The 23,944-nt window shown below is 31.7% G+C and overlaps 1 protein-coding gene across 4 annotated transcripts in view; it reads left to right on the top strand.

Annotated features, from left to right (window-relative positions):
- LOC124369150 (multidrug resistance-associated protein 1-like) overlaps window positions 1–21,564 on the top strand; it is a 54,113-nt gene extending 32,549 nt beyond the window's left edge. For 2 of the 4 annotated variants that reach the window (XM_046826936.1, XM_046826957.1), the window contains 17 exons: window positions 1,272–1,365; window positions 2,388–2,454; window positions 4,073–4,226; window positions 4,439–4,517; window positions 4,914–4,986; window positions 5,704–5,923; window positions 6,246–6,466; window positions 6,879–6,968; window positions 8,158–8,248; window positions 8,396–8,504; window positions 11,274–11,400; window positions 12,937–13,035; window positions 13,775–13,921; window positions 14,058–14,216; window positions 15,153–15,319; window positions 16,221–16,415; window positions 17,592–21,564. In XM_046826936.1, the coding sequence (XP_046682892.1) occupies window positions 1,272–1,365; window positions 2,388–2,454; window positions 4,073–4,226; window positions 4,439–4,517; window positions 4,914–4,986; window positions 5,704–5,923; window positions 6,246–6,466; window positions 6,879–6,968; window positions 8,158–8,248; window positions 8,396–8,504; window positions 11,274–11,400; window positions 12,937–13,035; window positions 13,775–13,921; window positions 14,058–14,216; window positions 15,153–15,319; window positions 16,221–16,415; window positions 17,592–17,703 (2,204 nt within the window). In that variant the 3' untranslated portion in view covers window positions 17,704–21,564. Of the gene's footprint in view, window positions 1–1,271; window positions 1,366–2,387; window positions 2,455–4,072; window positions 4,227–4,438; window positions 4,518–4,913; window positions 4,987–5,703; window positions 5,924–6,245; window positions 6,467–6,878; window positions 6,969–8,157; window positions 8,249–8,395; window positions 8,505–11,273; window positions 11,401–12,936; window positions 13,036–13,774; window positions 13,922–14,057; window positions 14,217–15,152; window positions 15,320–16,220; window positions 16,416–17,591 lie in introns of those variants that run through there. The other 2 variants (XM_046826944.1, XR_006923045.1) reach the window with 2 other exon arrangements.
- Window positions 21,565–23,944: the final 2,380 nt, after the last annotated feature.

Here is a 23,944-nt window from a genome sequence, read left to right as displayed (position 1 = left end):
TATTGTGAGTCCTCATGTAACCTTTCGCGGAATTAAAGGCATGGTTGACATACAAGTGCTCATGAAAAAGCTAAAATTTTGGCTCGGGAATCAAGGTGTGAGCCTGAGTTATGGTTTACTGTGGTTTAGGATGGGCTGTCAGAATCCCCTGGTAAAAATATACTTAAAGAGCAACAATCAACATTGATAACATTTGGCGAAGAAGATAAACTAATAATACCAGTGAACAATACATGGCTCTGTTCATAAGTATACTTAAGCTTAGTTTCACCAAGGAGACTGTCAATGCTAGTCACACTGTTAAACTGACACTGTGATAGAACATTGCGATGATCTTGCTAAAGGCCAAATAATGCTACAATTCTTTTCACAAATCTGTAGCTAAAATCTGCAACTGTAAAAAACTGAATAATCTGGAGATTTGACTGGAGTTTCTTTAATGTCCGTTTTTCCAGAAATATGTTCCCTAATAACAATAAATATGGGACGTTACAATCAAGAATGGACACCCTTATTTAGTACTATAATTTTGTTGGTATTTAAACTAAATTATATATTTTCATCCTTGATTGTACAGCCTCCATAATTTGGATCTCTATTGATCCTCTGCATCTTAGAGTAACAACTACCAACTCTATTGAATTTAATTACTCAATTTCAATTAAGGTCTAATTTATTTAAAATCTGATTTGGAAGTGTCTGGATCAAGGTTTGCATACTTAGAGGCAACATTTTGCTTTCTTGAAAAATGTCATTGATAATAATTTTGTCTTTATCGGAGAAAATTAACTTCATGAAATATAAAATGCTCCTGGTTATAATGACTATCCCCTAGGTTATGGCTGAAGTTTTTGATCCTAGATAAGTTTTTTATTCAAGCCAGTCATATTTTATAATTCATGGTTTATTTGAATCTGAAATAGCTCCATCTGGGTTAAATATTCTAGACTTTACTTTATGGACAAGGCAACTTTGAGCATAATGTTCTCTCACCGAGAGAAGGTTGTTTCTCTCTCAACATGTTTTAGAAAAGGCCTATTTTTAAAAAAATATTACACACTTTCTCAGAGCTATTTTGGACACTAACTCTGAAACTCCACTTGTCCATGTCATTGGCCAATAGGATGATAGGTGAGGTATTAGGGTCAGTGAGAGCTTCACTAAAATCTTTACTTTTTGTGGATGAATTTAGCATCAATCGCTGTATATTATACAAAGCAAATTATTATATTTCACTTAAAGTTATATTAAAAATTACTTTCCTGTTGCAGAAATTGAAGAATTTGTTGATGAAGAGGTAATCCGGACAGTTCAAAGGCAAATGAGTAAGAGTGATTCTATAAGGTCCATTTCTTCCACTAAAAGGTAGATTTATATTCTATACTGAATGTATACAACACTAAGCAATGCCGTTTTTATTAGCGGCAGCACTATCCACTGTTTTCTTAATAATAAATAAAGAATATAAATCTTACCTTAGTAACATTATTTATTTAATCATGAGGAAAATTTGGTGAAAAGTGAAATAATTACATTATACTTGGATTGTACAACAAAGATGGATTGAATAATAATGTAACTCACTTGAATGGAAAATGAGTATTTGCCTAATTTCTTCTCTTACTTAATTTCTTTTCCATTTAAGAAACAAGAATAAAGATCATCATGTCTCTAAAACATTGAACATAGGCAGGCTATATCACCCATGGATGAGTAATGTGGAAAATATAGGCCAATATATTATTCATTTTCAACACTATTACTTCAAATGAAACAGATGAGCAAGTTACGAAAATTGGAAAAGTGTATAGAGAATCAGATAATTATGTGTAAAAATCGCCACTACAGCCTTGTCAGAAACAACCTGCAGCTTTCCGTGGTAGTAGGGGAAGAAAAGACACATGACATACTGGTTGAACTGGTCATGGAAAACTTTTCATCATGTACTGGGCATCTATGGAAACTGGTGTAGAGATGAACAGAAGTCTAAAGCTGCTAAGTGCTGAGGCAATAATGTTCAACCACCCTCAGTTTCTTGTTGTTTAGAACCTCAAATTGTATCCAGATGTCGAGTGTTCAATAATTGAAAGAAACAGACTAATCCTAAATTGTTGCTTATAAAAGTAATAAAAACAGTTATTCGGAGTTGTAATCATGAGTATTCATTTTAATTTTGTTGTTTTAAGGGCTCTAAGACAGAGAGTTACAAGGAGATTCCCTCCCACTACCAAATACCCTTTCTCACCATCATATTCAATATCTTCCTCACCCCACAGCCAAAATATAGGTAACCATGCCTATTCTGTATATAATTTACAATTGATGTATATTTGCTGTTAATCTTATTGAATGTTAACTATCAACTTAATAATATTTACCATTTTCAGTGATTCCTCGCACAAGCTCTCCATCACACAACAGATCAAAGAAGGAACAGAAGTTTGTGTGGAGTCTGTGAGTATTATCAATATATCACAATAACATTGTTATTCAAAGAATAAAAACACGGTACCAGTAAGCCTGCCCTTATTACACAATAATCATTACAATCGAACAGAATGAATATCAATATGAATTAGATGTAGTATGCTTGATAATGCCTTTTTTTAAATAAACAATAATTAGTCTATAGCAAATATAAATTACAACAGAAGAATATTAAAATTTGCTTTCATCAACCATTATGTTCATTATTTTTAGCAAGCAAGGAACCAAAGTTGCGATTTTAGAATTGTGGTATATGAAAAACAAGGGTGTGGATCTGGAAGTTTGAATTGAATGTTTAATTAAATTAAATTAAAAGATGGAAAGGACCAAATAAAACTTGGAATTGTTATATTGAATAATAAATTAAATAAAAGTACATAAGAATGGTGGGAAAGGTTGATTCAATGCAAATATTGAGTTTATCTTTACTTCACCTTTTGCTTAGTGCAATGTCTGAAAACTGACTATAATGTAATTTCTACTAATTAATTAAATAATATAAAATAACTTTCAGCACATATAATTTAAGTCAATATAATGGATATAATGGAATTCTTAACCCTTAGCGAGCCACAAATAAATAACCAAAACTACTCCTAAGAGCCATACACCTTAAAAATAAAAAAATTCCCACATACCAAAACCAATTTTTTTTAATAATTCTTATAACATAACAGGTAAAAAAAACGACAAAATATTTTTTTTCACTCTTTATTGTTAATTTACAGCCAAAAAATGGTAAAAATCATAATTTCACTGAAAAAATATAATTTTGACATTCTATGTCTTCATATATAAAATTAATAATATTTGAACACAATTATTGTTATATTTTACAAAAAACAAGCATATAGTAATTTGTATTTAGAGAAAATATAAAGAATATAGTAAAAATTTAGATATATACAAATTAAATAAAATCAATGAACTATAAATAAAACTTGACAATAAAGCCCTACATCACGATAATAATACATAAACTACACTGCAAATTGATTAAAAATATTGATTAACATCAAAATTGAAAAGATAAATACGCGGATCGAAAATGGAAGGGCGAATAAACATCTAACCTCACGGACGGCTACAGGCGGACTGAGCGCGCATCAGTAGACGTCGTTGGCTCTGCGGGAGATTATGAACATCCGGCCGCCCACTATTTTGTCGATCGAACAAGAGCCGTCACCTTCAAAATAGACACGAACGATTGTCTCTTGTTTAGATAAACCTTGTTTGACAGTTTTTACTAAGTTTGTTACCCAGAAATGCTTTTAAATAATATTAAAATAAATAATTGATTTTGCGTCAGTGGAAGTCGTTGGCTTTTAGCGCTAGTTTAGGCATGACGTCTACTAACGTCATTGGCTCGGTAAGGGTTAAATTTAATAATTCTTAAATTGGACTAAAATTCTTGAACACTATTACATAACAAAATTATAAATGTTATGCCTCCAAATACCAGCTCTTTAAAATTTGTTTGGCACGGATCCTGCTGCCTCCTTAGATCCAATTTTGAATGTCAGCCAATACAAAATTTAACAATCATTTGTATGTTAATATTTTAACCAATAATTCTATGTCTTAGAAGACCCAAAACCAAACTACTAACAGAGATGCAGTTCTATATCAGCTGGAAGAGGTAGAAGAGATGAAATCAAATCAGAGCAAGGAGATGGAAATAGTTGAAAATGGAGATACAACAATGATTGCAGAAACAGATCTAAAGGACAAAGATTCAGGTAAGCTGATATTTGAAATTTTGCACTTATTTTGTGATAATAAATAAGCAGTTATTTAAAACAATATAAAAATAAGAAGTTGCATTTTGGCATAGGTTTAAACCGAAACGGCTGAAACTGGGTGAGTGAGTGGAAACTGAATATCTATTTACAACTAATGACATTTCACATACTATGCACAACTAACATAATATTTCATATTTATTTTTAAGAAATGGAAGCTTTGTTGAAGAAATGTCAAGATTCAGAGAGAAAGACTGAGAGAACGTATACAATTTCTGCAATAGACAGGTAACGAGTTAAGACCAATGTAATGTTAGAGATAAGAAGATTTGTTATTGGGATTTTTGAATAATTTTATTTAACTGTACTTTCGTTTAATGTTTTTATGTGATAAATAGTTTTAAAATTACCCAGTAAATGTATTCAGCTATTGTTGAAACTATTTGATTTTCTTCATAATGTAGTAATTTATTTTCTTGTTATTTTAAGCATCAGTATTCTTTATGTTTAAACATGTTTAATTTTAAAATAGCAATAGCAACTATTAATGCTGTAGTCGTTGTATTACGTCTATTTCCCCATTATTGTAGTAGACAAAACTCTTATGTATGTTTAAGGCGAATTTCACAGTTTTATTTATTGTCGATGTGGTGTTATTATATGTTTCTGAAATATTGTTTAAAGAAAGTCTGCTACCCAACCAGAGGTGAAACAGAAAACCAAACTGATCCAAACCGAGACGGCTGAAACTGGGAGAGTAAGTGGAATTCCTATTTACAACTAATGACATTTCAGAGATTATTAGTTTAGTAGCATTAGCCTTGGCTTTAGGGATCCAGGTTCGTGTCCCGATTTGGGCACTACGTTTTCACAAGCTGATAATTATATAATTAGCAAGCTGATAATATAATCTAAAGTTTCAGATCAACCTTACTACAGTTTTTAATGTTATAAGTTATGAATAAATTATTAATTTGCATGTTCCATGTCCTGTAAGATATTACTAGGAAATATATGTTTATCTGTTCATAGACTTTCTTATGCGATGCTAGATTACAAAGGTATTGGTTTTGTTTTCTCAGTTTTCCTTTTCAATAAAAAGCAATATATCATTACCCAAAATATGTTAGTTATTCATTATTTGGTTATTCAAAGACTTTATAAAACAAAATTTTTAGTTTATAGACATTTTTGTTTTTACTTAAAGATTTTTTAATGAGAGTCAAAATAAAACTTAATTAAATGTTCAAAATCAAATTTAGTACCAAAGTTTTGTGTTTTAAAATGTTGTATTTTCTTTTAATAGGTACTTTGTAGTCAATAAAAAATGAAAAAAAAAACATAGAATAAGAATTGACCAACAAACTGTATTGTGCTTGTGGTCCCAGAGAGAAGTCAAGGACTACTTTTTGTCTTAGATCCTAGGCTTACAGGAAATATACCAGTTAAACTGAACGTGTCAGTTTGTATGAAGGTGAAGAGAAGAGTATACCTGCACTACTGCAAGTGTATGGGAGTATGGCTAGTGGTGGGGACATTCAGTCTCTCCCTACTCTCCCAGGCCGCTGCTATACTTGCCAACATCTGGCTGTCTCGCTGGACCTCGGACCTGTCAGTTGCTGTCAACGGTACTCAGGACCTGGACAAACGCAACTTTTACCTTCAGGTGTACTTTACCTTCGGGCTCGCACAGGGTTAGTCACAAGTCACCTCTATATTTCCAGAACAAGTGTAAGATTAGTTGAAAGATTTTACATTGTATAATGTGTTGTCATTGTGAACCTAATCTGGTGAGTGAAGAGATTCTAACCAATGCAAAATATTAGACTTCTTTAATTTTTAAAGTAAAACATAACTCATTACTATGAGTTTTAAAATTTATGACTGATGTTATGACGTTTTTGACTGATATTATCAGTTATGAAAGTAATGTAATAAAATATTCAGTGAGCTTTCTTGTAAGTATTAAACATTGATAACAATTCCACATGATCTTGACTGTGTTGATGTTCACAGTGGTTGCAGTAGTAGCGAGTACATTAGTTTTGGCAATTGCCACAGTCATGGGTGCTCGGCACCTTCACGAGTCGATACTGTCAAACATCTTGCGTTGTCCAATGAGCTTCTTTGACACAACGCCGATGGGAAGGATTGTCAACCGTCTCAGCAAAGACATTGATGTTGTCGACAACATGCTTCCTAAGAACTTGAGAATGGCTCAAGATGCTCTTGTGACAGTTAGTCTTTTTAACTTTGGCCTTTGTTTATACTTTGAAACAATCTAAATTTACTTATTATTTGAAATATCTAGATTTATTAACAAATTCAACACTTATAATTTAATAGGAATAATTTACTTTATTTACTTAATTAGAACTTATTCATCGTAATTTCATGCCCCTGGAGACCATGGCAAACAAAAAGGTTGAAGGGTATAAACATAAGTGTATCTCAGATTAATGTCGCTCTGAATTTAAATTATTCAAATTATCTCACATGTATACTGCTTCTATAAATGAAAACACATATTCTGTTGCTGTACTTGATCAGTGTACGTCTACAATTTGTTTTGTCCATTGCATGATAGAGATATCTTTTCAGATTAATTATGAATAAGTTGAATTAATGTAAGTAAATTTTTGTCCACAGGTTTTTGGAACTCTGGTGATTATAATTTGGTCGACTCCATTATTTGTCATAGCCTTTGTCCCAATTGGAATACTCTATTACTATTTGCAGGTTAGAAAGATAAAACAATGAGTGCATTTGTGTAGTGTAATATTTTGAGAAATTAAGATTTCTCAGCTTGCAGACAATTTATTTTTGCCAACACTGAATCTATGTATGTTATGCACTAACAATTACTTCTCATTAAGATCATTAAATTTCAGGAGTTTCCTGAAAGTAGTGTCATTTTCTTCTCTTGCTTGTAGTAGCAAACATTTTGTCTGCCCGTCTAGACCAGATTGTTGAGAATCAAGCTGTCTCAGCACTGGTTATTAAAAATGTCAAGTGATGTTGGAAATTCCCATTGACAGTGATAAACATGTGTTCTATGGCAATGAGTTTTGAAGGCTGCAGAATTCATTTCATTGTCAACTGTACTACTTACAGTAATACATGACAGTGTACTTACATTTCACTGTATTGGAGTGCTGAACCATGTTTTATGATGAGGATCTTACTGATGGGTCATCCATCTTACTGATTATTTTGTTGATTATGGATTTCGGACAATCCGAGAAAGATGTTGGAGTTCTTATCAAACTTTATTCTATAGATATTGCAGACAGTATTGACATGAAAAGTTAACTAGAAGGCTTACATATTAAGTTTGTGTACACTAGGTTTCAAAGTATTTCACCAATGGTATTGTAAACTCGAAAAAAGTATTTGTAATTTAATCATGTAACACAAATAAGTGTACTGTTGTGATAAGTACTCTTACACATTACATTTACAATAAAATATAGGCTGCATAATAAAAATTACTCATAGAAAATCTCACCAATTCCAGTCACCCACGCAGCCATATATAAGCCTGCCAAGATGAAATGTATGTGCGTCTAAGTCTACTACTGTAGAAAGTGTTCCATAAACTATTATGCATGAACCTATTAATAAGATTTTAGAGGATTTATCAGAAGATTGTGTGAAGCAACATTTAATGTGTTTGTATTTTATTAATTAATAAAATTAATATTTTATTGTATGTGAACATTAAATTTGATTGATTCATCAGTGAGATTCTAAATCACATAATTAAAAAAAATTAAGCTTCATTAGATGAAGCATGAATAATTATTATGAATATGCGTATTGGTTTAATAAAATTTTAAATAAGTGTGCTTGTCATTAGATTCTTTGGTAATTTTTGTACTCAATGAAAAGTTTTTTTTTATCAACCACAAGATTTTTCATATTACAGAAAATATATGTAACTACATCTCGCCAAATAAAGAGGATCGAGTCAGTGGCAAGATCTCCCATCTACTCTCACTTCAGCGAGACTTTATCAGGTCAGTCTTGGCTTGATCCTAATCTGTAGATTTACAGCATATCTACAAATTTATTCAAATATATTACAAGCACGATACAAGAAGAGATGCAGGTACCAACAAAAGAGAAGTCCCAAAATCTTTTAGTTGTATACTTTATTTTTGTAGGTGTTTCATCAATTCGTGCTTACAAGGTGGAAAAGCGTTTTATAAATACACTTCTAGAAAAGGTGGACACCAATCAAGTCTGTCTCATCCCCTCTTTAGTGGCCAACAGGTGAGTAAGTGGTGACTTTGGCATTAGTATTTTTATTCACAAAATGTAATCTTATATTGTTCAGACACTAGTTTATTGTGAATGGTATAAGCGTTTTTCTAAAAATAGCTTCTAAAAGTTGTTGCTAAAAATGGAATATTTCAAAAGGCAATGCAAAATGTTTAAATTCAAGATAAAAAAATGCAGCAAATGACACTGCATACAATAAAAAAATACACAGTTTACAACTGCTAGAATATTAAAACCAATGCAAAATTAATCGAATCACAGTTTGATCAGATTCTTTGTTAAATGTATACATATTTTGATTGTAAACACCAAAAATACAATTAATTTAATTTCAGATTTCAAAATATCTATGGTATTGCAGAATTTGAGTTTATTTTGTGGACTGGTTTTTTCATTATTTGATGTAATGTTTATTTTTTGACCAGGTCTAAAATACATTACTGCTGAAAGACTGTATAGATTACTATTAATAAACTAACCTAAAGAGGGTGTAATTTGTACTGATCCTCGTATAAAAAATATAGGTTTTCTAGAGTGCATTTGTATGCTCATGTACATGTATGAAAGGTACTTAGTTTTACTATCCATGATTACAGCCCCTCAGCTTTGGGAACTAAGTAAGACCGGTAAGATTGGTTGTGGTACTTACGGGAACCATTGTTCAGCTGAGTTGAAACATGTTCATTCAAGACTCCAGTGCATCATGCTACTTACTTACAGTGCAACGTTATTTATTAACGTTATCCTTGTATTCTTTTGAAGAATTTTTTGTTTCAATATGTAAATAACTTTTAAGTATTGTTGGGTATGTTTAGAAATGTATAAAATCCCCTTAAATTACCTAATAACCTTAAGTAATAACTGCCTTGGTGTAAAAATGCTTTAACTTACTCTGTAGAAGGCTACATAGCCAAATCTTACTTTTTCAGTGAGTGTCAAACTGATTTTTATGTTTTAATATATAAATGATAAAATTTATATTGAGATTTATTGTGACACTATTCTTGTAATCTGTTACATATCTGAATAAAGAAATTTTGAATTTGAATTGAATTTGAATGCTCAGATTGTACTTCATTGATAAACTAGAAAGCAACATCAGGTGATTTAAAATATAATACATCACAAAATGAAAAAAAAAATTATGGTTGCCTGTAAAGTCGGTTTTACGGGCGAAGATTTTACGTGACAACGTCTTTTTCTCGGTAGAATATTTATTGATATGAATATTATTAAATTGCACAATAGGAACAAGGAATTGAATGAAAATAAGAATTGCACAAATTTTAACTATAGAAATATATTTTGTTTACTAAAACATTGTACATAATTTGAAATTAATTAAAATTTGTTATTGTAAATGGTAAAGTTGAATAAAACATTTACTAAAATTGGAATTTGAAATTCTTGCTAAACACAGTTAAATTCTAACTCCGCGCGTGGTGATTGGTCGGTTTAGTTCGTTTGTTTGGTTGCACTGTTATGACAGGTTAGAGGTTATAATTTGTTATTTTAAATGTTTGACTAGCAATACGCGCTTTTCTTCTCAATCGACTGAATTACGATTGATTGCAGAGTGATTTAAACTAATAATTTACTTAACACTATCAACATTTGTCAATAGTATGACATAACCTATAAACTCAGTTTCTCAACTTTTGTGTCAATCTAACAATTAATCAATCAATCATAGTTTACGATAATGAAATATCAGTGTACAATTATTTACCTTTATTGTTGTAGTTGTTGTAAATGACGAATCTAAGCACTCCACATTTTCACGAATAAACATAGTTATCTGCTTTATCCCGTGCGGATCCCGTGCGGCGGACCCACTGGACGGGCATCGTAACGTTACCGGGCGTTACACTTTTTCATGAGTGACTCCGAGCCGCAACCTAATTTAAGACGTTGTCACGTCAAAATAAATAAAAACAACACAGTCAATAAAATGACACAAAAGAAATAATTTAATATTATAGTGACAGTGACAGGGCTATTAACACAAAAACAGCAGCAGACAGCTTCACAGAGCTGGAAGACATATTCTGTTTCCTTTCTAAGTTATTTTGATTTAGGTATCTAACGATTTTATAGGTTTAGATCCAAACACATTTTATTCATTCACATGTTAATGCTTATTCAGAAAATTTCAGACTTTTTTATAGGTTGAATATTCAATTTAAAAAATGTATATGTACACATTACTAGAAACATTCAAAAGTGTTATGATGTGTGATAATGATAGCTTTAAAATTAGACATCTTTTTCCACCTAAACATTATTTTATTTCCTTTTTTACTATTTGAAGTACAGTGTGTTATTTTGAATAGTTATGTAACAAAATTTCACTATGAAAGGAATTAGTTATGATTTAAACCCACAGGTGGTGGTGTTATATTAACACTTTCTATTTGGGTTTCATGATGCTTCTATTTGTTCATATTTTGTTCACATCTGTTGGAATCAACCATACTAACACTATTTGTTCATCTCATGATGTGATGTACATTTTGTAACCAGATTATAATATGAATTAGTGAGAGTCAATTAGCCAAGAAAGAAAGATTTCTCGGTTTGCTTTGTCCTTGGGATAAAGAGAAGGTTAAACTCACCAGAAAAAGTTTATTGCTACTCACGTCATTTTTTCCAAAATAAAAATACAGAAGTAGGATCATCAAACAGTGAAAAGTGTTACAAAGTGTTTGTAATATTCTGTTTTTTTTTTTTATTAGTTTTTGAAGCTCTTGTTTTTTCCAGGTGGTTGGGAATCCGACTTGAGACCATAACAAATATTTTAATCTTCTTTTCAGCTTTCTTTGCTGTACTAGGCAGAGATTCACTGGATCCAGGAATCGTGGGGCTCTCAATTAGCTATGCTTTACAGGTGAGAACTTATAGAAAATGTCAGATCAGATTGCACAATCAAAAATTAATCTTTCAAATTTTTTAATTGTCAATAGATTTTGTGTACCTTGAAGTAAAATGTAAAAGTAATTATATATTTTTTGAATCGTCAGTTCTTTATTTTCAACTGACACGAGAAAGATATAGATAAATTATCACACAATATGTTTTTTATTTATCTATATAATAAAACATAAATCTGTAAAAGGCTTGTGAAGTTCTATTATACAGAACTTCTGAACCTTTTTGTCCAATTTAGTTAAATATTCATTAAAGTCCAAGAAAGATTTATATAAAGACAAATATTTTAATGTTGACGAAACATAATCCAAATTGATATTAAACAGCTGTTGATGTCTTTTGCTGAAGTCAGCCAAAGAGGCTGAAACATATTCGTAAGCTTAAATTTTAGAAAGTATTAAGCATGCAATACTGTGATGCAGATAATAAAGACAACATTATAATTTAACTTTTGACTTTGATTAAACTACACATTTCACCAGTGACAAATTTAAATCATTTACTGTATTAAAACTATTTATACACTGTTATACAACCTACCTTAATATAAACAAGGCATTAAATGTTTGCACATAAAGTACCAGAAACTGGTTGTGGAGTCCTACATACGTAAAACTTGACAAAAGAGCCTTTTGGAGTTTCACTTAACATCTCATATCCTCTTAACCATGAACTCTGAAATAATATGTACCTGACATATGCCTATTTCTGTTTGAAAAATATCAAAGGACTCCATTATATTACATCATAAGTGCTTCCACTAAGGAGTCTACGGACTCACAGTTAAAATTGTGTGGGAAGCCGTGGATAACTGCAAGAACTTTATAAACTAGATTTGCATATTTAGTTTGAAAGCCATTCATGAAGACAAACTATAAAATTGTATTTAAACATATTGTTGATCTGACTAAAACATAGTTATACATGAATAGAAAAAGGTCCATGTTTATTATGAGATATACACTATTTATGAATTTAATTATTTATAACTAAAATTAAGAAAATACTATGATTTTAGTACAAAAAGATAACCTCTTCGGAATGACTATAAATATTGAGTATTTTCTACTAGGGATACAACAAATTTATAAACAGATATTTTGGTCAAATTCCACCCGTATCAACAACACCTTCCATAGTTTTGCCAATGACCGATATTTCTCAATCAGTTATTCAGATGTATAAATCTAAAAGTGGGGATCAAACTTCTAGCAATTAGTTTTAAGTTGAATGCCATCAAAGGATTTAGTCAAATCACAAAGAAGCAGTGCTCTTATTACTTTTAAATTCAATTAAATTTCAATGTTGTAAGTATACATACATATCTATAATCGCATGTATTGGAATAAAATTTAAGCACTTAATTTTGGAGATATTCTATTTCTGAATAAATTAAGAAAAATTATTGTGACAAGTGACGCAATAATTGTGATTTAGGACACAATTATAAACATATATGTAAAGTGATTCTTGAATCATTTTAATTTTGTTAAAGGTTACTTCTATAATGAATAATGTTGTGAGAATGGCTTCAGAAATTGAGAATAGCATTGTCTCAGTGGAGAGGGTAAAGGAGTATGCTGAACTTCCTCAGGTAACTTATTTGTTTTTGTCCCTATAATGTTTTGTTGCTTGTAAAATTTTTATCTTTCTAGAGAATAATAATTAGCAATCATTTATCAAATCCTTTAAAAAACAACTATAGTACATTTTTCATAAAAACGAATGGTATAAGTTGAAACCTTAATTGAAACAAACAAATTTGATGCTCTAGATTAACAATGTTAACATTTTAGGTCTAGTATTTTATAAATATTTAAAATCAAACGTGAATATGAATTATATTTTTGTGAATATATAAAATATAATTCATTAATCAGGAGATTGACTGAGTATGGTTCATATGTATGGTTTTCATTATATTATGTGCTAATTATGTACATCATATGAGATTTGCTATAACTTTGAGGTAAACTGGTTATAACATTTCATATTTTTAAATCTAAGATCGAAGATTATGTTTAAAAGAAGAAAACCTGAATCGTGTAAATAGTGTTTCATATACTAAGATTTATTTATATCTTCATTAAAAAGAGACATAGATACAAGTTGAATAGTCTACCATCTTCCTTTCAAAGCAAAGTCTGTTGAATAAATCGTTGCATATTATTGTGAAATTTAGTATTTAGTTAGTAAATATCCTAATGAATTGTGTCAGTTTTAAATTATGGCTCAGTAAAATCTTGATATAGTGTGAGGAAAAGTGCTATCACAACACTCTTGTTTCATTGCATATACCACTGTGTTATAATTGATACAACAGTGACTTGCAGGAAGCTGCATTGGTAGTGGAGCCTCGCCCCAAACCAGAATGGCCCGACCAAGGAGTTGTCAAGTTCCAGAATTACAAAGTGAGATATCGTGAGGGACTGGATCTAATACTGAAGGGCGTCTCCTTCACCGTATCTGGCAGTGAGAAGGTGAATACAATTTATAAATTTGCAAAGCAGTTTGTAATGATCATATATATGACTTAATATTATATATGACTTATTTTAAATATATTATTTGTAAAAATGTTATTTGTTTGTGATGTTAGAGTACTAAATATTACAGATCGGCATAGTTGGTCGCACTGGAGCAGGCAAGTCCTCTCTCACTGTCTGTCTGTTTCGCATTATTGAAGCTGCAGGAGGCCACATTTATATTGATGGTCTTGACATTGGGAAGATTGGTCTCGGAGACTTGCGTTCAAAACTCACCATTGTACCTCAAGTAAGTGTTCATAGAGTTTATTAAATTAGTAAAGCTGGTTGTACTGGAGTTCATAAATCCTCTTCCACTCTATGACTGGCTTTTTGTGGCTTCAGATGTTTTCATTTACATTTATAACCATGACATGGCATTTATGATCAGGTAAATAATTATGCAATTAATCAGATTGAGATACTTAATCTTACTGGAACTGGAAATTCCCTTTTCACCATCTATCACAATATTGACTGTGGAGTATAATAGAGCTAACTGCTTAGGGACTATACAACTACAGAGTAGCACCAATAACCAACCATAAGCATTAACTCTGATGATTAAATATTAATCTTCTTAATTTGATTCTGGCCAGGATAAGAAATTAAAAAATGAAAACATACTATAGGATAAACTATGCAACAAATCCTTACTTATAGGAGAGGTCCTCCCTCAACAAACCATAGTTTGTGGTGCCCACACAAACTATATAGGTTGAGACGGTAAGAACTACTACACTTTTATCTCCCTCTTTTTCTTTAAGTGGAATAAAGGTACAAAAACAATTTCAAAAGTGAGGAATGGAATGTTTATTTATTTGTCTTAACTTATCTTAATTGGCTTCTTACTAGAATTACTATCATACATTAAGATCAGATAGTGTGGTAATATAGCTACATTTGGTAAAGACTTCAAATCTCTGGATAAGGTTTTCTCACTTTCAATGAACTTTTATCCCTCTTTTATCTCGAATTTTGTATACTTGTCTATGATATTCTGATGTGTCTATCATTCCAGCTTAGTTTACATAAAGTAATATAGCTCTTATAGTCATGAGGAGGGAGAAATGGAGTGAGGTAGGGAGGGGAATGGAGTGAGGAAGGGAGAGGGAGGGAGGGGTAGATAGATTTTAAAAATTCTCATTTGAATCGCAAAGATGAGTAAAACCTGTAACTATTTCAGGATCCAGTGCTGTTCTCCGGCCATCTGCGTATGAACCTGGACCCATTTGACATGCACAGTGATGCGGATATATGGTGTGCTTTGGAGCTTGCTCACCTTAGTGAATATGTCAAAAATCTTCCTCAGGGCTTGAGGCATCCAATTGCTGAAGGTGGAGAGAACTTAAGGTATCTCAGTAATTTTGTATAAATTTAGATGATTGCACTTCTAGTTTACTTCCAGGGTCAGTTAAGAATTCATCTCACAATTACAAATTTAATGCTACATGAATAACAACGCATATTTACATATTAGGAGAAATCTCATTATATTTATTAAAAGAATTATAGGTCCGTTTTCAACCAACCAATAACTGTGGCCTTTGTCAGCATTGACGCCTAGTTCTATACTATGATAACAAGTGTATATAACCACAAATATTTTTTATGGTCTAATAATTTATTGTAATCCCCAATTTAGATTTTATCAGTAGATGTGTTTAGTTTTTATGTCACCAATAATGCATATGGTGATTAAGAAATTTATGGAAATTATAAAAATATACTACCCACATTTAGGTTATTTCAATTTACCGTACTCCTCTAAAAGATTGACAAGCCGTCATCTGATCTCGTGGAGCAACTTTAATTCTGGTTGTTTGTACGCTGCAAGTGCAATGTCCCTCTGCATTGTTATTTCTCCTATCATTTAAATTGTTGGATAGTAAAAAGGGAAAACCTGTAAAGCCAACGTCAGTATTATGCATCACATTAAAATACTTCAGATAATTCCACATGGTTACCACCCTTCCCCAAATAAGACGTGCAGATAACAGACACATGTTCAGGTATATTGACCAATATCATTTGTTTATACATGAAAATCTTCATCCTCACAAATCTGTTCTTCCTATTGATGATGTAATCTTTATGACAAAGCTATCTTTAATACAATGATAGCCCTAAAAACTATAATTATAAGGAGAAGGTTGTAGCGACTTGGTCGTTATGGAGATATCTGAACACTTTTAATGGTCTTGTCTTTTATAAGTTCAATTTGTCGGAATATTAACCAATGTGCTGAATTTAGCATTGGTCAACGCCAGTTGATATGCCTGACTAGAGCTCTGCTGCGCAAGACCAAGGTGTTGATACTGGACGAGGCAACAGCTGCCATTGACTTGGAGACTGATGATCTGATCCAACAGACCATCCGCAGAGAGTTCAAAGATTGCACAGTGCTCACTATTGCTCACCGGCTCAACACCATAATGGACTCTGACAGGTAAGTGACAACAAATGGACCTTTGAGGTCTAATCCAAGGCACAGTGTTTGGACCAATTATTTTTCTATTTAATAATATTTAAATGTGATGAATTAATTACTTTTGGTATAATTTACTTTTTTCGAGTATAAATTAATCATCTTAATAGAAATGACTTATTTCATTGAATAGGTTTTAAATTTTTCCTGTAAATATATCAAACTGGTGCTTAAATCAAACTTTATATATTATAAAAATGTATAACTTATATATTTTTATACCTTTATTATATAGTTTTATACCTTATGGTGCTAAGGTATAAAATTAAATAAATGACATACTTTTCTGATTACAGGAATTTACAACCTACAGTGATAACTATATTACTGTTATAAAGACACTCTATTGACAATTGATCATAACAAATTTTGTAATCATTTTACAGCTCAATAAAGTAAAAAAAGTTTTCTTTGTTAAAGAATTCAGCGTTAACATACATTACACAATTCAAAGTCAATAGCGTAATAACTTTATTTACAATCTACAGGGATTGCCTCTGTTGTACTGCCAACTAATCTATAAAGAGGATTATAAAAGTGACATATAGTCAATCACTTCATCATTGTATTTTAGTAAGTACCTTATATTTATGTGTTGAACATGTGTCCAACAACTTCCCCACAATCAGGTTTGTACTAAGTCAATTGAAGAATGGGATGTCAACTTAGTTGTCTGCCATTTCATATTTTGAATTCAATATTCTAAGTTTCACATAACGTAGCTATGGTAGGAAGGATTGATTCAATTTGAATGTTGAGTTTAGCTCCTTTTATTGCAGCATCTGGTATCTGATGCTGTCTCTTGAGCTTCTTTGTCGCCGACTTTCTTTGGATCTCTTCAGACGAACACGACTCCAGATTTCAGGAGTCAAGTCTGAGCAGCGTTAGATACCAGACACGGCAATAAAAGGAAGGTGAACTGGAACTAAACTCTAAATTCAAGTTCTAAGTTTATCACCAAAGCCACAGGAGATAATTACTACATTTTAACTGGTTGAAAATCATTGAATAAATGATTGTCCAAAAAATAAACCATTTTGAAAAGTATTATTTTATTAATACTTAGTACTATTTTAGATTAATAATCATTTTAATTATGTTAAACATATTTATTAAGGACAGTGTACTGTGTTACAGAGTTGTGGTGTTGGATCAAGGACTAATCAAGGAGTTTGATTCACCAGAAAATCTACTGAAATGCCCATCATCAATCTTTTACGGTTTAGTCAAGGATGCAGGCCTCTTGTAGAAGATAACATTCAACATGACTAAAATAAACATATTTGCAGTATTAATGTATGACATAACTTTTTGTTAACTTCCAGTACTGTTTCATCTAAAACAGACAGCAAATGCTAAAATTTCAATATTTGGGGGAAAAAAATTTCTAGGTAGTTTAAAACGTAAACATTTTCTTTAAATTTGCAATTTAGCCAATTATAATTGGTTTCCTAAATTAATTTAAATCAAATAAAATAAAATCTTTATTGCTCGTAACAATCGCACATTGTATATAAACGTCATAATTTATTCTAAAAATTTAAACAATCACATCACATTACCACCACAACTAATCTACAGCATTTTTCATACATTCAAGTCTCATTCATCTAATTTCAACCCACTTCCAGCACTGAAGTCAGTCATTGAATTGGGTGGTCTCTCAGTTAAACACCAGAAACTCGTCAACGTTGTAGAATGCATTTGACAACAAAGTGCTTCAAACGAGTTTTTGACGCCTTTGGTGATTGAGCATTTTTCGTAGTATTGGGTAATCTGTTGGTGAAATGAACACCAACCTGAAAATGTAAGTGCTTATAAACCACCATTCTGTGTCTTCCAGTACGATAGTTATCTTTGCCTCGAGTCTCATATCCGTGTATGTCACATCCCGTGGTTAGGGAACATTTAGCCATTCTATAGCAAAGGTGGAGGTGAATTAGCTCATAATATGTTGTAATCAGTACCTGGCTAGGGCAGTATCGGGCAAGGACCTCAAACATATATTTGTGAGGACAGTTTGGCACAAACATGGCCAATGTGATTATTCCATGTCAACCCTCGATCGAGGAGTATTCCAAGGAATTTTGAGGAGTAGATGTCCTCTAGTATGGAATCTGCCAACATGACAGCTGACCCACATTGAGAGTTCACTGGGCACAGTGCGAAATTCAGCATGTTGGATTTTGAAGAGTTTGTTTGAAGGTTGAGGCTTTTGAAGTATTGAACACAATTGTTGAGATCAGCAAAGATTTGTTGCTCCAAAACTTCTTGTGAATTATCTCTGTAACAGAGAGTGGTGTCATCCAGCATACTGCACGATTTTACAATGCTGTAGCGATGAATGTACGTCGCTGACGTATAACAGGAAAAGGACTGGACTGAGTATTGAGTCATGAGAGATAAAACAGTATGGTTGTTTTTCACCCACATAAGTTAAGTTAACTATCAAGTGTTCTCGATTTGAAACGTTCAACATTGTTAACACCTATGCAAAGCTTTCAATCAGCTTGAATAATATAAAAGAAAACTCTTTCTGAAACATTAGATAATTTAAAAAACTATTTTCCTATTTAGTATTTAATATTTAAAATTCCAGGACTGTGAAGTGTCCAACAAAAGTGTGTGTTGCTTATATCCAAAAGGACTATACAAATACTGATCTATGTAGTTGGTGTACAAAGGCCTTTTTACCTTCTACAAAGCAATGAATCCATTTAGATACATCATCCTGACTGTGTTTAATCACATGGCAAATATCATGTTTAACTATATTTACATTATATTAAAGTGTACTTCTCAAAATTGTATGGCTGCTATCTTGAAACTATGAAATATCATGTACGAAACAAAACATGCTGTAAATAACCTGAGAATGTAGAGCATGCTTTAAATTTCGCTCTTTGATGCCTAATAACTAAGGCCTATTTGATGCCTATTTATTTTCAAAAACTGATCGCCATCTTGGAAGCTTCAAGGATAAGTTATAAAAAATAAGTGAGTAAAATTATTTTAAATGCTTCATATTCCTAAAAAGTATGTCAATGTGAAAAGTAGTCTATGTTGGAAAGTAGTTAAACACAAGTTCCATTCCAATTTTGTTGTGAATCAACTTTTAAATGTACACCAGTTATCGCATTCACAAGCCCACATTATAATGCTTAAGGCCATACATACACAGTATTGAGAATATAGTGTTCTGTATTCTAATATTTTGTGTTTTATTGGATATTATCGGCAGACATGCAGAAAACATTCTGTCATGAGGATAATTGGAACAGGCTAATTCCATTCTAAAACCTAACATATTACAGAATACAATTTAAAAAAAGAATCTGGGTGATAATTGTAATGCATCAGTCAGTAATGTTACGAAATAATATTTGAAAAAGTAAGTATTGGTGGGGAATTTTAGCAAGCGGAAATCACTATTGCATAATCATATCTGAATAAATTTAAAACAAATTAAAATAAAAGATTTCATTAAAATTGGATTGGAAATATTAATTGAAACTTATACTAAATAAATCTGGAATTATAATAACTTACATTAGATCTTCATCACATTGGTGGGAGTAAAGGAGGAAGAGAATCAGGAAGTAGGCCAAGAAGGTAGTTACAACAAGATTGTAACGGTCAGCTTGGTATAGAAACATGTGCTTTCGTATTTGCCAGTTGCTAAAGTGAATCCGGAGTGAGAATTTATGTTTATTTGTCAACAACGCATTTTAAAGTGAAGTGATAGTCAGAAGTCTTCATATCATTGGAAATAGTACTTTACTAAATCTGTGAACACTATGTGCTAGCAACATAAGATGAAATAAATGTTTACGTTTTAATTACAATAACATTCACACATCATAATTGTCACATCAAAGTGGGGTTATTAAAACAATTTTAATTAACATTACACAATCAACAATCGACAAAAAACAATGTGGGGCATTCACACCCACGCAACAGCCATATATTCATTGACACAGGTGGTTCACATCAAATGCCGTAACCAATGTGGGTCTTGGCCTATATCCAACTAAAATCATATCTACATCTAACAACATGGGGACACTCAACATTCATCTATAATTTGAACAACAACAAAACAGCTTATAAAGCAAGTACTCAATCTGGATGAACAAACGGTGAACAGATTCACACAGCTACATCTTACCATCAATTATGACTCCTCCAGCATGCAAATCTTCTTCCTTTAAATTAAAACCCAGTTCTAGATGAAAATTTTTGAGATTTGACGTGATTTTTTATTCTTTGTTCCCTTTATTTTTTACAATATGTGTACACAAATAAATATTGTTAAGTAGAGGAAATAAAACTAAGTAAATGATCAAACTCATATTTTTTAAGAATAATCTCATTTTGGTGATTAAAAATAAAGAATTAACCAAGATGAATATTTTCTTAAAATATAAATGAATAATACTGAGTTTTAACTTTGAGCCAGTTTTGAGTTTTTGAATATTCTCTAATAATGTGAAGTAAACATGCTCACTTTAAGTCAATAATCATCTTGATGTTGTTCATGATTGTTTGTGGTGCTAAAGAGTGTTGATTTTCCCATTTGAGAATTTTACCGGAAAGTCATGAGAATTGAGATAGAGCTCTGTCACCTACATTAGAAAGAAGCCAGAGATTTTTCTGCATTTCACTGGTGATACTGATTTCAAAGTAGCATTGCTGACGACTTATGGGTACATAAGGCAAATGTTATGTAAAACCATTAATGCATATATGGATATTATTTATTACAAATATTATCATTATTTATTAATCAATGTGATGTTCATAGTTATAGTACTCGTAATAGAAATAATGTAGTTGTACCAAAATGTAACTTTGCTAGCACTCAAGTCAGTTTTAGATATCAGGGAATCAAATATTACAATGCTTTGCCCAATCATATCAAGGTATTAAACAGATCAAACTTTAAAAATGTTGTAAAGAAAATGTTAGTAGATTCATGTTTGTACACTGTTGATGAATTTTTAACTGTGATAAGAAGTAAGGCTATTTAAAGTAAGCTATAGATTATTTATAATATGACGTTGTTATATACATATTGTATTCTGACAATAAACCATTTGAATTTGAATTTGATAGTACTGTAGAAAATACACAAAATTGGATCCACTTTTCAAATACAATACAAGACGTCAACGATGCAAAGTTGTTGTGGCAGACCCGTTTTAATACTCCTGCAGTCGTAGTAAATGACTATGCTCAAGTTGAAATAAATAAACCATGCTTATATGGATATGTATACATCAACCGCAAAGTTTATCTGAGCATAAATGTCCAAGCAACTTGTGATGTAATGAAATTGGTGAATAAAATTATTTAAAGAGTACCAGCAAAAGAACAGAGTCACCTGCAAAGTGCATGATGCTAAGACATGGTGAAGAAGTCAAGCTAGAGGAGTTATTTCTCTATTTTGTGGTTCAGACTTGTCTGCTGGTGGATTCAGGATATGGTATTGCTCCATGATTGATAACACCTTTCAACCATCCTCAAAATGCACAACAGCATAATTTTAACTTGCACCACATGAGTAAATTCAGCAAGTAAATTCTCCGTGAAGAAAAAATAAGAATATTCTCCTTAAGTCTTTTTTACTCTGTTTTGTGAAAATGCTCTGAGATAATTCTTCAAAATTAATCTAATTTTTATTCACACCACTCAATTAGTATCTGTAGTATTAGATTTGTATAAATCTTTTATTGTGATGACAACTAAACACATTACAATATTAATCAATTAATACATTATTTTCTTTAATTCCAACTATCCTTTTCCAGTGTCTTCTTTATAATACAATTCCTGTTGACGTCTTACCGTCATAGTGCACCTCAACTTGACAGTCATTTGTTATTGTTTGTTTAAACTGAAAATATGAAGTTTTATTGCAATACTAAAAGCCCAATCAGGTAAGGTACTAGTTCAAATGAACAACCAATTTTGAATTTATATTTCATTGATTAGAATAAGTACTAAATAAAGTACTAAAATATAAATTTTAATTTTAAAAAATAGACAAAAACAAATAGACTACATGAAAACAAGTATAGATGTGTTCTGCTCAACTTGGAATGTTGTAGGGGAGAATGGGGTAACTCTGATCATTTAGGGGAGTAATTAAAAAAGAAATACCTTTGTAACCTGATAACAAAATAAAATACATTATTTGCATAGTAATTTAATATAGTATCAACAAATTTTATATATATATATATATCAAATATATGCTTGATTTTCATAAAAAAGATCCAAATGCATAAAATGGGCTTTGATCAGTATTTCTCCACTATAAGGGTAATGGCGATCAGATAATTTCCTATAATTCTAATTGGGGAAATAAAACATTTAAAAAGTATTTAAAGGTTATTTTTGACGATGGAAGGATTGTGAAGGAAACAGGATTTTTCCGGACATTTGCCATCGTTCAGTGAAACAAGAAAACAGTAACACTACGTTTCGAGATCTGCAATCCGATCACTTCTTCAGGTAAAGAACTAACCTAATACATAATTACAAACTAAGTTAAAATAAAACAAATCTTACTAAAGCGTTGTGGCACGCCTAAGTCAGGAATCACAACCTACATGTTGTTGTCAACTTCACTAACACTAAAGACATGCACTTAATACAAAACTATACAAAACACTAATCATTAAAAGTAAACTACGGAATACAGGTCACAATGCGTCTTCACTCGTCTACTGACCACCTACGACTGACCAGAGGGACTAGCCAATGGCAATCGTGACGGCTGGCTAAAACAAGATGGCGGAAAATACAAGGGAAGGGGAACAGGAATGGGCCCTTTCGTTATTATTGGTTCATGCGAGATGAACTTCTTAAAACCATATTGTGACTCCGCATTGGTTTTATTACAAATATCCGATCCGTTTGATACTTTTTGGTTTTCTCTTTAGTTCATTTTTTAGAATTGGCAACCAAAGCGGCCTAATCTCGACTGATGGATGACTGATTGGTTGGTCTGCCAATTTAATGTATGTTGCCTCAATTAATTTCCTTTTGAAGAAATGTGGTTCCCGATGTATTATGTGGGCTTCATCCCAATTCATATGATGGTCTTCGGACCAACAATTGGTGTGCAATTTTTGACTTTTCTGTGAAACCCTTTCTCGTGTTTTCTTTGTGTTCTTTTATCCTTACGTTTAGTGGTCTTTTTGTCTCGCCTATGTATTCCCTATTGCAGCTACATTTTTATACTGTAAACACAGTTTTTGGAATCCTGTGTGCCATTTTTTGGTTTTGTTTTTACGAGACTTTGTCTAAGAGTGTTGTGTGTTTTAAACGCGGTTCTAATGTTGTACTTTCTACCTACTCTTCTAATTTTCTCCGATAATCCCGGCACATAAGGGATTGACATAAACGCAAATTTATCACAAATCTGTTTTTCTGACTCAGGAATGATTCTTCTGGTTCGTTTGCACTTATTAATTACTAAT

Source organism: Homalodisca vitripennis, chromosome 1 (genome assembly GCF_021130785.1).
Source record: "Homalodisca vitripennis isolate AUS2020 chromosome 1, UT_GWSS_2.1, whole genome shotgun sequence".
NCBI classification, from domain to species: Eukaryota; Metazoa; Arthropoda; class Insecta; order Hemiptera; family Cicadellidae; genus Homalodisca; species Homalodisca vitripennis.
The sequence above is the reverse complement of the archived record's forward strand: the minus strand, read 5'-3'. Positions and strand labels throughout refer to the sequence as shown.